General features: G+C 49.3%; 1 protein-coding gene and 1 long non-coding RNA gene across 6 annotated transcripts in view; one reads left to right on the top strand and one right to left on the bottom strand.

Moving 5' to 3' along the window:
• Positions 1 to 6,064, bottom strand: part of TTC7B (tetratricopeptide repeat domain 7B) — a 315,415-nt gene extending 309,351 nt beyond the window's left edge. For all 4 annotated transcript variants that reach the window (XM_077123321.1, XM_077123320.1, XM_077123319.1 and 1 more), the window contains exon 1: positions 5,913 to 6,064. In XM_077123321.1, the coding sequence (XP_076979436.1) occupies positions 5,913 to 6,033 (121 nt within the window). In that variant the 5' untranslated portion in view covers positions 6,034 to 6,064. The remainder of the gene's footprint in view (positions 1 to 5,912) is intronic.
• Positions 6,065 to 6,496: 432 nt separating this feature from the next.
• Positions 6,497 to 10,688, top strand: LOC143652113 (uncharacterized). Of its 2 annotated transcripts, none has more exons than XR_013160426.1 (3): positions 6,497 to 8,864; positions 8,966 to 9,126; positions 9,914 to 10,688. It is a non-coding gene; the product is annotated as an uncharacterized LOC143652113 (long non-coding RNA). The 2 variants fall into 2 exon arrangements; XR_013160425.1 differs by having other exon boundaries at positions 8,975 to 9,126.
• Positions 10,689 to 14,819: the final 4,131 nt, after the last annotated feature.

Here is a 14,819-nt window from a genome sequence, read left to right on the forward strand (position 1 = left end):
TCACTGCTTTATATATATAGGACCTGGGGCCTCACATGGTGAAGTAACTCTAAGTAGGGAAGCAGCAGAATCTTACTTTGTCCTCAAGGAACTGAACTCTAGGGCCAGAGTTCATGCCCACCCTATTCAGTCCTGCTACTCACTGACCAGTGGCTTTGAGGATGAAATTTCCCTTTCTGGGCCCGTGTGCTCTTCTGTAAAATGAGGATGTGAGGAGGTTGGACTAGATCAAGGAATTTCCAACAAAAGAAACCTTAAGCAAAAGTATACCTGCTCTAGTGAGGCCTACTCCCCAGCACCCAGCCCCTAAGGCACCAGAGGGGTCCCTTGAAGCACAGCAGTTTGAAAACTGCTAAATAACAAAATCTCTGAGGTCTCTTCTGGTTCTAACCTTGTATGGTTGGTTGTCCTCTCTGAAACAAGTAGTCTTTTCCGTGGAGGAAGGACTGCTAGGAAGAACTTGAACCAGACTTTGACAGACAGGTAAGCTTTTAGCAGGTAAACGTCTGATTTACTGAGAGGATTCCAGCCAAGGTGGAAAGACAATAAGCCAGGTGTGTGAGAGAGAGGCTCAGGAAGCCAAACTAGCCAAAGGGAAAAGGGGGCTCAGAGGGTGAGGGGAGGACCTGCCAGAAAGGTCAGCTGAATCAAGCAGAGGAACACAGAAATCCTCCCTAACACTGACCCTGGAAATTCCCAGAACAAGAGACTCGGGAAAAGCTGAACAGGCCCTACCCCACTGCTTACAACCAGAGGAAATCAAGGCTCTTCTGCTCTGATGACAGTAACCACAAGCCCTAATGCCTACCTAGTTCAGGGCTGTCAATGGGTTACTGCAGAATGAGTGAGTCTCTGGAATCCAAAAGTCAACATGCTACCGTGGAATAAGTCTTTGGAATCCAAAAATCAGGACATATGGTCTGACACAACGGTGTGTCCTTCAGAGGACAATAGGACAGAGCACTTGGAAGCAGGATGGCCGACCTGGGAAGGGTCATCGGAGGTCTCCTTGGCATCCTGCCCCTGGGGACAGTTTGACTTCCAGGAGTCTGCTGTGCCCCAGGAATGTCCAAAGAAGCCATTCCCAAACAACAGTTCCACCTTCTCAAGTGGCAGCAGACATTCCTAGTTAGATCTCAGCCTTGTTTCTAAAGAAGACCCCTGGCCAGCCACAGTGGCCCCACTCCACCACTAACTCTTCCCCTCCTTGAGAAGGCTATAAAGGCACTAGTGAGACAGGAAGTGCTACAGGAGTCCAGGCCTCCACCAGAGAGGCTCCAGAAGCCACAGGGTTGGAAGCAACCATGTTATACAGACCCTCTCTTTCAAACAGCACAGGGATTTCAGCTATTGTATTGGCAAATGCAGGAGCTTCACTCCCAATTAATGGCACTTTTTATAAGTAAACTTTGCTCCAGAAATATTCCTTGTTTCAGCCACATCTCTTACCCATCACAAGAGGCCATTACCACATCTCCAAATCAGATCTAATCAGAAAGGTGATGAACTCAATTGGGGCCTAATTGTTTTAAGTGAGCTCAATAACTGATCTTGCCTCAAGAGAGCAAGCCTGGGGAAAGAGAGAAGCCAACAGAGCCTCTGGAAAGGGAGTGGCTCTGTTTTGGAATTGATGCAGGCCTCCAAAATTCCTATTTCTGTCACTGAAATACACAGGGAGTCTTGACCAGGCACAAGCTCTGGTCTGTCATTTCTAGTACTCAGGCTCTCTTTTTTCCAACTAGGTTGATATCCAGGACTTGGCTTGTCTTGCCCAGAGTTGCACTGAGTCAGCCAGAGAGTCGGAACACCAGTGTTTCCCATGTACATACATCAGCTCACTTAATGCTCATGGCCACCCAAAGTAGGTATTATTAACTCTATTTTACATATAAAGAAATGCAGGCTCCGAGAGGTTAAGCAACTAGCTCCAGGTCACCCAGCCATTTACAGGTAGAGTCAGAATTTAAGTCCAAGATGCAGACCACTACATTTCACACACAGCAGTGAACCTCACCACCGGGAGGCTGGAGGGCGACATTCTGGAGAAAAAGGAAGGCAGGGGCTGCCCTCCCAAGGGCTGACTGACCTGTAAGCCGACAAGAAGCTGATGTGTGGCTCTCCACCTTTAACAGTCACCTCCTTGGCCTGTGACCTCCACTCCAGGCCAGGGCATCTCAGACTTCAGGGTGCCCCCGAATCTCCTGCAGCCCTTGTTAAAATGCAGGTTCTGATTCCACAGGTCTGGGATGGGGCCTGCATTGCTCCCAGGCTCCAGATGAGGCCAATTCTGCTGGTCCCCAAACCACACTTCGGGAAGCAAGGGCCTAGACTTTGGTGGAATTTTCCCCCATCCCCTACCAGATCACTCCCTTCCTGGGACACACCAGGGGCCTGGCACATAGCATTTTGGTTTTCTGAGAAGCAGTGATTAAAACGATGGTAACAGTGGGGTATGAGGCATAAGACGGATTTCTGGGTTCTGTTTTCAGTTTGGCATTTGCCCTAGTCTTCCTTACCTACGTCTTGGCAAAACTATCTAAACAGATTTATCTCACAGGAGTTGGCTGGAGCAGCGTGGCTCTGAGAGCGCACACTATTTAGACTCCTTAATGGGGAGGGGCTGCCATGCTCCCTTCCCAGAAGCTAGTGCTGCTGAGAGGGGAGGCCGGCCAAAGCAGGAGGAGCGGTGGGAATGAGCGAATCCCCTGCTCAGAACCTGCCCATGGCTCCCACCATCTCACCCAGTGAAAAGCCAAAGCCCTGGCCATGACATCCGAGGCCCCAGAGGATCTGGCCCCGCCACCCCTCTGCCCTCATCTCCTCCTACCTGGCCTTCCACTGAAGCTACCTCCTAGCTCCCTCAGCCTCTGCCCTACAGTCCACCCCCTAGAACACTCTTCCCCATCTCCTTCAGATCTGTATTCAGATGCTGCATTCTCAGTGAGGACTCCCACCCCCACCCACCAAAGGCCTTTCCCCTTTCCCTTCTTTAGTTTCCTGATTACACTTACTACCATCTGACATCCTGTCCCGTGTACTTAATGATGCTATTTCTCTGTCTCCCTGTCCCTTTTCCATCAGAATGCGGGCTTCTTGAGGGCAGGGATTTTTGACTGTTTTGTTCACTGTTACATCCCCAGTGCCAAAATTGCTGCTGGCATGTAGCAGGAGGAAAGGAGGGAGGGAGAGAGAGAGAGGGAGAGAGGAAAGGTGAAAGGGAAAGTGAAATGAGGGAGGGCCTGCCTATCAAAGGCTAGCCCTGGTAGACAGGAACCCCTTTGATGCTCACAACCCCTGCATGGTAAGTCTTTCGCTCTCCATTCTAAAATGAGGGAACTGAGGTTCAGAGTGGTAATGTGACTGAGCCAAGGTCAGAGTTGGAAATAGCAAGGCAAGGACTCTGGACTTAGGCTGCTTTAAAGGTAACTGTCTGACTATGAAACACAACATTAACTTACTTTTCTCATCCTAAACAGCAAATCCTTCACCTTCAGGATTTTGTCCAGTCTGCCCAGAACTTGCATCCAAGAGTTTAAGAGGAGCTGGTGCCCCAAGGCCAGGAGGAAGTCCTGTCATCAACCCTGAGGAGTCCCCATCAGCCAAAGGAAGGGAAGGACCCGCATTCAAACACTTCTCTGAATCCCAAAGGAGGGCCACAGTAATTCTGTTTTTGCTTCATCTTTTTCTTTTCTTTCTTTCTTTCTTTTTTTATCTTCCTGACCAACCTCTCGACCTTTTCTAGTCTGGGTGACCTTTTGCAATCATCAGCTGTTCACAGTATGAGTCTCTGGAGCAGAAATCAGTTTCCCATGAGTCCCCCAAACTTGAACCTCCACACAAACTACAGTGCCCTGCACATCCCAATCTCTCCCCTGCCCCAAGCCACACTCATGACTCGGCTTAGACCACAAGGACCAGGCCCTGGAAGAGAGCCGAGCCTTGCAGAGACTGTAAGAGGGCCCACACCCTCCAAAAGTCAAACTGCCCTCTCATTCCAGAGGCCACTGTAGCTTGAATCCCCCTCCTACTTTCCCGGCCTGTCATTCTCAATCACATTACCTCCTTTGTTTTCTTTAACTCACATCTCACTATCTGAAGCCATCCTGTTTGCTTCCATATTTGCCTACTGCCTGTCCCTTTCTAAGAAGAGGATCAGCGCCTGAGGGCAGGGGTGGTCAGTGCTGTTCACCAGTGCCCTGGGCCTAGCACAGGGTGAGTACCAAATACTGATTGGATGAGCAAAGAGAGCAGGAAGCAAATGGGTTCTCAAGGAAAAAAACAGGGAACTTCCATATGAACCCCATTTAATCCTAACAACAACCTGCACAGAAGGCATTATGATGCCCGTGCAGATGGGCATAATAATAATAAACCCAGAATTGTCCAACTCCAAAGCCCAAAGTCTACACTACATGATGTGGTGAGAGACAGAGAAAATGCTGCAGGTAAGGAGAGGAGAAGCAAAGGAGCAACCTGGAGAGCTTCACAGGGAGGGCAAGGGGAAGTTACCTGTGGGGTCCAGTGGATTGACCACTTTTCCTCAAATGCTAACTTAACCGGGAAGGGTCAACATTTTCCACCATGCCAAGCCAGCTTGGGTCTGTGCTTCTTCCATGCCCTTGGCACACCCTTGGCACCTGCATTCACTCAGAAAATACTTGCCCAAAGCAAGTATGCACAAACCACGTTCTTATTTCAAGACACTAATACCATAAAAGACAGAAGCACAAGCCACTCTTCAAGAAGACATGAGAGACATCCCTCTCCATTTCTTGGTGGTGTGAGAAGGTGAGAAGGTTGCAAATAATGCAATGTCCTCTCTTAGAGCAAGGTCATCCAATCCTTCATTCTTTCATTCATTTGTCCAATCAACATGTGCTCGCCCCACTTCTGGAAGTCAGAGATGAAAGAAGACAAAACCTCTGCCCTCTCGCCAGTCCACTGGTGCTCACGATTTTGGCGGTACTAAGAGACAAACAAATATTAACAATACTTGTTTCCAAAACAAATAAGGCCACGTGGAGCTCCGATCTGGAATGGAAATTTGGATGCAATTTTGATTCCAGAACCAATTCAGTCAACCAGGTCATGTCCCTATTCCATGTACCCAGCTCCTACTCAACCACAGAGCCCTCCTTTTTCTAGGCACCAAGCCCCTCACCTACCCAAATCCTTTTCGCAATGTTCTTCAACCACATACCCAATTTCTCCCCTGATGTTCTCCCTCCCGACTCCCCTGACTCTATTTCCCCTAAATTCACAAATGAGACCACTCTAGATCCACAGCAATGACAATACTACTCTCTGAACCACAGGACACACATGCCAGCCCGCCTTCCACCAGCCTCCCCCCCCCCACACACACACACACACAGCCCAAGCCTGAGCTTCCACCTGGAGCCCCCTGAACACCATATGTTTACAAATCATATTTCCCAGGGGGCTCTGTTCAACACCCCCATTCTCAGGACCTTCTATAAATACGTTGGTCTCTGAGCACCCCAATCCCCCTGAGGCCCCCCATACACTCACAGCCACATCCTGAGGGGTCAATCCCCATCAGTTCCAACTCCTTGGCAACCCAAGGTCGGCTCCTGACCCCCTGAGGCCCCGGTCTAGCGGTCAGCTCCTTCGGGACCCCTTACACCCTTGACTCCACACGAGCCCGCCTTGGACGCCTGAACTCTGCAGCGCTGGGCACAACCCCTCGCCCCTTGGGCCCCCCACAACGCGTGAACCCCGGAGACCCCGGGCTCCCCTAGGCCCTGGCCCCGCGCACATTCCCTGGGCCGCGGCGCCCTCGCGACCCGGCCGCGCCCCTGCCCGCGCCCAGCGCCCGTCGCGACCCGGGGTCCCGCCCGGCCGCCCGCGGAGGCCGCGGTGCCCCCCGCAGCCCAGGCCGCGGCGCGTACCATTGGCGATGAGCTTGGCCGACAGCTGCTTAACGAGCTCGGGGATCCGCTCCCACTGGCACTCGGAGCGGCAGCGCTCAATCTCCGTCTCCAGCCGCGAGCCCGCCTTCTTGGTCGCCATCGCGGGCCTGGCCGGGCCCGGCCCGGCCCGCGCCGCCGGCCCGCCCGCCCGCAGGCCCCGCCGCCGCCGCCGCCGCCGCCGCCGGGGCGCCCCAGCCGCCGCCTCCCGCCGCCGCCGCGGGCTCGGGCTCCGGCTCCCGGCTCCGCGGCGTAACGGGAGCGCCGACTGGGGAAGGGGCGGGGAGGCAGCGGGCGGCGGCGGGGCCCCGGGCGCCGTGAGGAGCGGCCCCTGCCGGCCAGGGCCGGAGTGGCAGTGCGGGCCAGGGCCCCGGCCAGGCCCGGGCGGGGGTCGGGCGTGAGGGAAAAGGCGGGTAGAGACCAGGGGTGCCGGGGGCAGTGGGGGCAAGTGCAGGGCAAGGGACCGGGAGAGGGGTCCAGGGCCCGGACTGAGCCGGGAGGTCAGGGGGTTGGGTGGGGTTCTCGGCGGGGCATCCGCCCTGGGAGGGAGGAAGGGAAGAAAGGAGCCTGGAAGCAGCTAGGACAGGGGTGGGAGCCAAACGAACTTTCAGGAGTAGGGCCAAGAAAGGGCAGTGACCCTGGGGAAGGTCACGTTGGTCAGGCAGGACTAGTGCGTCTGGGGCCTTGTATGAGGAATGGTGGGCTTGTCGCACCATCTCAGGTTACAAGTGGACCCCTCTGGACCTGAGTTGGCCTACGGCCCCTGAGCAGTATCCCCTCTACCTCAGATAACCTATCCCCCGCCCAGCACAAGGTGGGCAGAGACGACTCATCCTTCTGGGGCAGGCGCAGCACCTGCCCAGGAGCTCCATAGGTATCTGTTGAGTTGGAATGAATCAAACCAGGCAAGGACTGCTGTCAGCTCAGATGCCAGCCTATCTTGCCCTCTGAGGAAAATGTAAAGTCACCGGTGGGGTTTCCTTATCTTGGCCATGTAGACTGAGAGCAGGGAGCGGGTGTTAGAGACCCCATGTTTTCAGTTACTTGACACATACACCGTGATCATCCAGCATGTGCTGGGCGGTTTTAGGTGTTTGAGATACAGCAGTGCACAAAACAGACAAAATCCCCGCCTTGGTGAATTTCCATTCCAATCAGGAAGAAAATAACATAAAGTAGGAAATCAGAAAGAAGAAAAAAATTAAAAAGCTATTCGAAGAAGCAGAGGAGGGAAGAATGAAGAGGACAAAGGGTTGAGGGGCTGGCTTGCAGTATTCAATGTGATGGTCAGGGATGACCTCAGTGAGGTGACATTTGACAAAGACTTGAAGAAGGTAAGAGAGAGCCATAAGGATGTCTGGAAGAGCATTCCAGACAGAGGTAACAGCCAATGCAAAGGTCCTAGGGCGAGAGCATATTTGGTGAGTTGGAGAGACAACAGAGAGGCCAGAGTGAGGGAGAGGGGGACGAAGCAGGATACAAGCTCAGAGAGGTGGAACCAGGGGTTGCAGTTTGTGTAGGGCCTCATGGGCCATTTTAACAACTTGGCTTTTACTCTCAGTGAAGTGAGACATGCATGCAGGGCTTAACAAAGGAGTGTCATGATCTGACCTACATTTTGGCAATATTACTGTGGCTGCATTGTTGTGAATATTACCCATAAGTCAGGAGAGAGATGGGGGTGGTTGAACGAGGATTCTGGATACTGAATTTTGAGGATGGAGCTGACAGACTGGAATGGTATGTAGCCCGCTCCCAGGTATGAGAGGTACTTTGTCATCATCATCCCTTCTAGGTGTGTCTTATAGTCCACCTTTCCAAGGGCTCCCAAATGCAGCCTTGCCTCTCATCCCCTCAGCTTCCCTGAGGCTTATGAGGAGCAGATGTTGTTGACCCCATTTCAAGCAAGAAAGCTGAAACTCAGACATTAAGAGATGTGGAAAAAGATCTGAAGATGCCTCTGATGTAACCAGCAAAACCTTCAGGACCTGTGCACTCATGAAGGTTGACCTTATGACCTCAGACAAAGTGGAAGACCCAAGGAGAGGGGAAATGAAATGTTAGCATTTCACCAAGCACCCTTTGGTTCCACCAAGAGGGAAAAGGAATGAAAAGAGGAGATATTTCTCCACTCCCTCAAACTTTCATATCCCTGCCCTTCTCCAACTCCAGGACTTGAGTGTCTCCAGATATTTGCTTGGAATGTTCTCCTCCTCTGATCCAAGAGGTGTTTTCCTCTACATGTTTGAAGACCTAGTCCACCAAGAAGCCTTCTGACAAACCCTGTACGACCCCACAGCGATTGGTCTTCCTAGAGCTTCTAATAACAAACATTGTCATGATAATGATGATGCTTATACTGCCTCATTTGCCACATTGCATTGTAAATTACTGGTGTCCATTTAGTGGGCAAGTCCTGAGACAGGGCCTGTGTCATCATGAGGGTAATCGGGTTTGAACCCTGCTCAGCATGTGTCGCCTGGGAATGCCACTCAGTTCTGGGCCTCAGTTCCTCATCTGTAATGCAGGCGCCCTCAATACAGCTTAAAACTCAAAGAGGAAATACAGGTAAGTCTTAGAACAGTGTCGGCTTGGGCGCTGCGGAGACTAGGGGAACACGGCTTGGAAGCAGAGACTGGAAAGCAGTGCCAGCCTGACCCAGCAAAGAGAGAGAGAACCTTCTGCCCAGCGCAGGCAGGTTGGACCTGCACTATGCAGTGCCTATGGGCTGGCCCGGGCGATCTCTGAGCTCATTCCCAACTCTGTGTTTCTGTTTTGTTTTCTTTTAGAGGAGTGGTAGGTTTATAGAAAAATCAATCTAAAAATACCGCTGCGATATTTTGATCCCTACCCATTGCCCCGGCTGCTCTGGTGCCTGCCACTACAACCCTAGAGACACACGTGATAGCAGGAGGTCCTGGAATTGTTTTCCAGGTGTGTTCACCTGCAGGTGGCACTCAAGTAAATCGAGGAATAAGAGGTCATTCATGCTAATAATAGTAATTAAGCCAACATCTTTTTTTCCGGGCATTCAGGTATTACAGGTTTGACAAGGATGTGAAAAATCACAGCTTGTAGGCCAAATCCGGCCTTGATCCCTGGTGATGCCTGGCGGGAAAGAAGTGGAAGATGGCTCAGGATGCCTGTATCCAGACTATTTCCTTGAGAGAAGCTGAGCTAACGGCTCAGAGCAAAGGTCAGTACTAATGGAGGTGGCGGGTGGGGGAGGCGCCTGTATAGTCTGAAAACCTCCCTGTCATCTTTCCCAGAAAGCCTGGGATTCCCTGTATAGCTAGAATAGTAGAATTGGTGAACAGAGGGGGCAAGGACTTACGAGAAATTGTGGGCTCGGGTGGCAGAGAGAGCAAGGGAAAGGGGACATTAGTGAGAGGAAGGGGTCCAGGCCTTTGTCCTTGCCTGTCCCTCAGCCCAGAATGCCCTTCCCCAGATACCCAGCTGGTCCCTCACACCCTTCTTGAGGTCTCTGCTCCAGGGTCACCTCCCCAGAGAGGTCTTCCCTGACCATCCTGTACAAACTTGCTGTATTTTTCTTCTTGTCACTATTTGATTTATATTTATTCAGTGTTTATTATCTATCACCCTTCACTGGAATGTAAGCTCCATGAAGGCAAGAAGCTTTTGCTTGGTTTCGTTCGCTGCTGAATCCCCAGCACTGAAAATAGTGCCTGGCACATCATAGGTGTTCAGCAAATATTTATTGAGTGAATGAATCAATCAATGACTTGAAGGAAGGTAATGGGCTGAAGTTGGACAGGTGCACCCCAGGCCTGAGCATTCCAGGGGCCAGGCCTACAGGAAGTGGGGATCTGCCTGCTGAAGCTGAGACGTCAGGTTTAAGGGAGAGAGGTTAATCTGGAAATTGGAGCCAAGGGGCCTAACTGTGGGACAGAGAGGACAGTTGCTTCTAACAACAACCTTCCTGTGCTTGGGCAGCAGCCCTGTCATCTAGTTCACTGCCTTAGACAGAGACGCTGTGGAGCCGGGGAGGTGTGAGCCATCAGCAGCTGGCCCTGTGGGCAGACGTTGCAGCAAAACTCGTGGGAAATCTGGAAACCACACCACAGCTTGCAGGCCTGGGACTTGAGCAATGACAACTACAGTGCCTTTGGTTAGTGTTCAGTAATGCAATATTTGATACATGCAAAAATACATGTAATATGTATGTACATCAAGAGGCTCCTACATAATAAAATAATAAAAGGGAGATTCAGTGAAACTATTGACCCTCACCAGAGTCACCTGCCATCTTGACTTTTGTGTGTATTGTACCCTTGTTTTGTTTTTTAAGTAGTTTTATCACACATGTAACCCTAGATGTTACATTGTTTGGTTTTGCTTGTATGATGATTTGAAGCTATATGTACCCTAGAAAAAAAAGTTAATCTATCCCTGTGGGTGTGGACCCATTGTGAGTAGCACCTTTTGATGAGGTTAGTTCAGTTAGCTAAGGTGTAACCTACCTCATTCAGGATAGGTCTTAATCCTATTACTGGAGTCCTTTTTCTAGTGAATGAAATTCAGATAGAGGGAGAAAGCCATGGAAACAAGAAGCTGAAATCATCGAAACTGGGAAGGGAAGGAAGAAACCAGCCAACACTACCTTGTGCCTTGCCATGTGAAAAGGAGACAAGGATTACCAGTAGCCAGTCTTCAGGAAGAAAGCATTGCCGTGATGATGTCTTGATTTGGGCATTTTCCCAGCCTCAAAACTATGAGCAAATAAATTCCTATTGTTTAACCCCACATGTTTCATGGTATTTGCTTTGAGTAGCCTAAGAAACTAAAAGCAGCTTGTTTTATAGTTTTCTAAAAGCTATAAATTTATGTTCTTGGATTTGTCCTGGGTTTCGTCTTTTTCTCTAGTGTATAATATTCCACAGTGTGGCTATACCACAATGTAATTATCCATCCTTCTGTCAGTGTCCAGGTTTGCTTTCATGAACAAGACTGGCTGTTCATTAAAGATGCATCAGTGCCATTCCTTTTTTGGGGTGGGCGGGGGAGTGAACAGTCCAGGAATCGAACCTGGGTCTCCCGCATGAAAGGCGAGCATTCTACCACTGAACCACCCGTGTGCACCCACATCAGTGCCATTCTTTTGAGCAGGGTTTCTGAGGAAATACCAAAGAGGGCTCTGTGTCCCTCCCCCCTTGAAGTACCCAGAGGTCCCCTGATTTTTTCTACTGCCAGGACCCCTGGCTCACATTATAAGAACAGCCAGTGGGAACTTTGCTGGGTAACTCCACTGCAGGCCTCAAAGGCTGAAGTGTCTAATTTGCCATCTGTTGCCATTTGAAAGGCAGATCTATGTGGAGGAGGCTGGGTGGGTGCTAAGGGAGGGCCCAGTGTGACATGACCCCTGTGTGAAAATCACAGTCCAAAGGCAGCCTTCAACTTTGCAGGCCCAGAGATATATTGGTACCCAAGGTACTCCACCTATTCCCACTAATGAACCCACCAGAGACTGTTGTTAAGCCCCATGATAAATTTCATTTACAATGGAAGCCATTTTCCCAGGCTCCAATAGACAAGAGACCCTGGTGCTAGAGTCAGGATGCATGCAAAGCATCAGGAGGTTGCTTGGTGGATGTGGACTTGGAGCCAGAGAGGGGACGGTCTCGAGAAGTGAGCCATTTGGCCCCATCCCTGAGCCCAGAGCTCCAGGACTGAGAGTATCCACATATCCCAGATCTGTGTCCCCTGCCCAGGATAAATGCTCTGTGAATTTGCACCTCTCACTCTCCATCCATGCTGACCATACATAGGCTTTGGGCACCATAACTATAGGCAAGTTAGGTTTTGGTTTAAGCCTATGTGTTAGAACTCCCCTATCTTTTAGTCAAAGAGTGGGCTTATGATAAAATACCCACCTATCTGTGCAAATGAACATCGAAGTAAAGAGCAGAAACTCTACTGGTACAGAAGAGAGCACCATACCTGCCACTAGGGAGGAGAATGTTTCTAAAAGTGAGACTAGACTTAGTTCTGCGCTTCCCAGCAGACAAGGCACAGAGGAAAACACACAGGGTGGTTTGATTTGGGTTTGGATAATGTAGTTGATTCACACATATAGAGTTTTAAAGGGAAATCATGAACTAGGTAAGCACAAGAAATCTTGAACTTTCCTAGAGCAATGAGTTCTGCAGTTTCCACTTCAGGCACTTTGTTAATAAAAGGAGACTAATTCTCATTCTGTGTGGGACCTCATAGTTCCAGAGGCAGACTCTGTTAGGAATTGTGGGTAAGCTTCCCCTGCACAGGGCTAGCAGCATGCAAGGCTTCCACATTTCAATTCAGCAAACATGTATTGAACACCTAAATATGCCTGTCAGATGCAGTGTTCAGCCCTAACGATGCAGTTTCATATAAGATGTGATCCCATGCCCCACAGGCTAGTTAGGGTAAAGGGTGAACGAAAGAACAACAGCTCTGCAGTGGACTGAGATAAGCACTGGGGTTGGTGGAGATAAAAATCTTGAACTCAAAACAGGGTCACGGTGGTTGACATGTCAAGCCCCAGATTACTTCCACCATCAGGTGAGGAAAAAACCCAGATGGCCTGATCTCTTTTCCTGCAGTAAAGCACCTGTTGGTCAGAGAGGTTGAGGCTGAGGGTTCATGATTTTCTTACCCCCAAATCAAACACTTGCAGCTTGAAAATTATGGTGATCACGGAGACCTTTCCCTGGGAACTTGCTGGGCCTTCAGCTCTTTCCAGCATCTGGGGGTCATTACAGGATATGGAGACAAGAAAGAGGCCTGGATCAAGTCATGCCCCTTCCCATCACCAGCTGCTTTATGATCATGTGCCTTCAGGATCCTTATCTACACAATGGGAGTGCTGGCCTAGGTAGTTGCTGGACTCCCATCCACAATTCAGTCCTGGCAAAGTGAGAGTTAAGCAGTTGCAAGAATGTGAAGAAATCGAGCATGTGGGTTCTCCCACCAAGCTGAGGTTTCAGAACTACAGCAATCATGAAGCAGAGGCTTCTACTCCAAGCTCTCAAGCAGCAGATTTACAAATGCATGAACAAGGCATACAACAATGAACTTGAAGTTGGGAGATCTGGATTTGGGTTTCACCTCTGTAACTAGCCTGCTGTGTGACCTTGTGAAAGTCACGTACCCTTTCTGGGATGATGCCCAGTTAATTTACTGGCTGAAAGTGAGGGAGATGCAAGGGGTGCAAGGGTAGTTCAGTGGTAGACTTCTCACCTGCCATGCAGGAGATCGGGGTTCAATTCCTGGCCCATGCACCTCCCAAACAAACAAACAACAATAACAACAACAACAAAAAATTCAACAAATGGTGCTGCAATAAGGGGGTACTCACATGGAAAAAGAATGAAATGTGACCCTCACCATACAAAAAAAAAAGTGAGAGAGATGCAGAATGGGAACGAGGGCTTGAATTCTGTATAACCTAATGTAATACCCAGATACCTTCCAGAGTATGTTGGGCAGATAATTTAAAAAAATATTGGCAAAGTTCCTTGAGGGACTGGATTAAAAATATGGAACTTTTAAACTTTCCCACCAGGGAAACCCCTGATAATTTCCCAAATATCAAGAATTCCCAAGTTAATAGTCCAAGCCCTTGATCTTGAGGCTTGCTCTTATGAAACTTATTTCTTTAACAGAGAAGCTAAGCCTACCTATAGTTATGCCTAAGAGTTACTTTCAGAAAACCTCTTTTGTTGCTGAAATGTGGCCCCTCTCTCTAAGCCCAGTTCTGCAAGAAAAATCATTACTCCTTAGGTCAGACATGAGACATCCACGGGTGTGAGTCTCCCTGGCAATGTGGGGCATGACTCCCAGGGATGACCCTGGTCCTGGCACTGTGGGATTGACAACACCTTCTTGACCAAAAAGGGGGAAAAGAAATGTAATGAAATAAAGTATCAGTGGCTGAGAGAGTTCAAATATAGTTGAGAGGCTATTCTGGAGGCTACTCTTATGCTAGCTTCAGCTAGATATTGCTAATTGCCACAGTTTACCAAACCCCAACCAACATCATTTTTATTAACCATAAAGAACATTTAGGGCTCCACTTGAGATTCCACAAAAGTTTCAAACACTAAGATGACTTTCCAAAAACCTAAAACCTCCAGATGATTCATAGGCCAGATAAGTTCTGAAATCCAGAGGAGCCAGTCTCTCTAAGAACATCAATCAGTTTCATCCCCTGGCCCACATTGTCAACACCTGTTTCCAACATGGAAAAATTAGAACGGGTGTAGCCCCTGAAGACTGAGAGAAGGAAGAAGAAGTTATAACAGAGAAGACAGGATTTAACAAATGAGTTTAACTGCTGAATCATTATATTAATATTTCTTTTGGTCTCCAGTACCTTGGAGCAGCTAGAAGGAAAACCCTGAAACTGTGGAACTGTAACCCATACCAAACTTCGAAATCTGTTTTTTACTACTAGTTACAACGTATTTTGAAATTTATTGCATTTTTGTATATGTTATATTTCATGATTAAAAATGTTTAAAAAAAAAAAGTTTGGGAAATGATGGCTAGCATTCCACAGGAACGTCAGCCTTGAGAAATTCATCCACCGAGGACCACGAGAAAACTCGTTAAAACACATCATTAAAATAAGCGGGAAGTAAGACCTGTGAGGGTACATGAACTGGAAAGGCGAAGGAACCAGCTGAACCCCTAATAACACCCAGTCAAAAGGGTAGAACAGGAAACAGTAATTTGGCTGAATGAAAGGAGCACTCTCTTCTTTGTCAGAAAGCATAATATTCCTTCTGAAGGATCTGTTGTTTGCAGAGAAGCTTTCAAGGCTTGCAGACTAATTTAAGAACTCAAATCTGCTTCTAGCCAAGGAGGCTGGGGCAAGAGCCGCCGGCCCGG

This window comes from Tamandua tetradactyla, chromosome 12 (assembly GCF_023851605.1).
Source record: "Tamandua tetradactyla isolate mTamTet1 chromosome 12, mTamTet1.pri, whole genome shotgun sequence".
Lineage (NCBI taxonomy): Eukaryota > Metazoa > Chordata > Mammalia > Pilosa > Myrmecophagidae > Tamandua > Tamandua tetradactyla.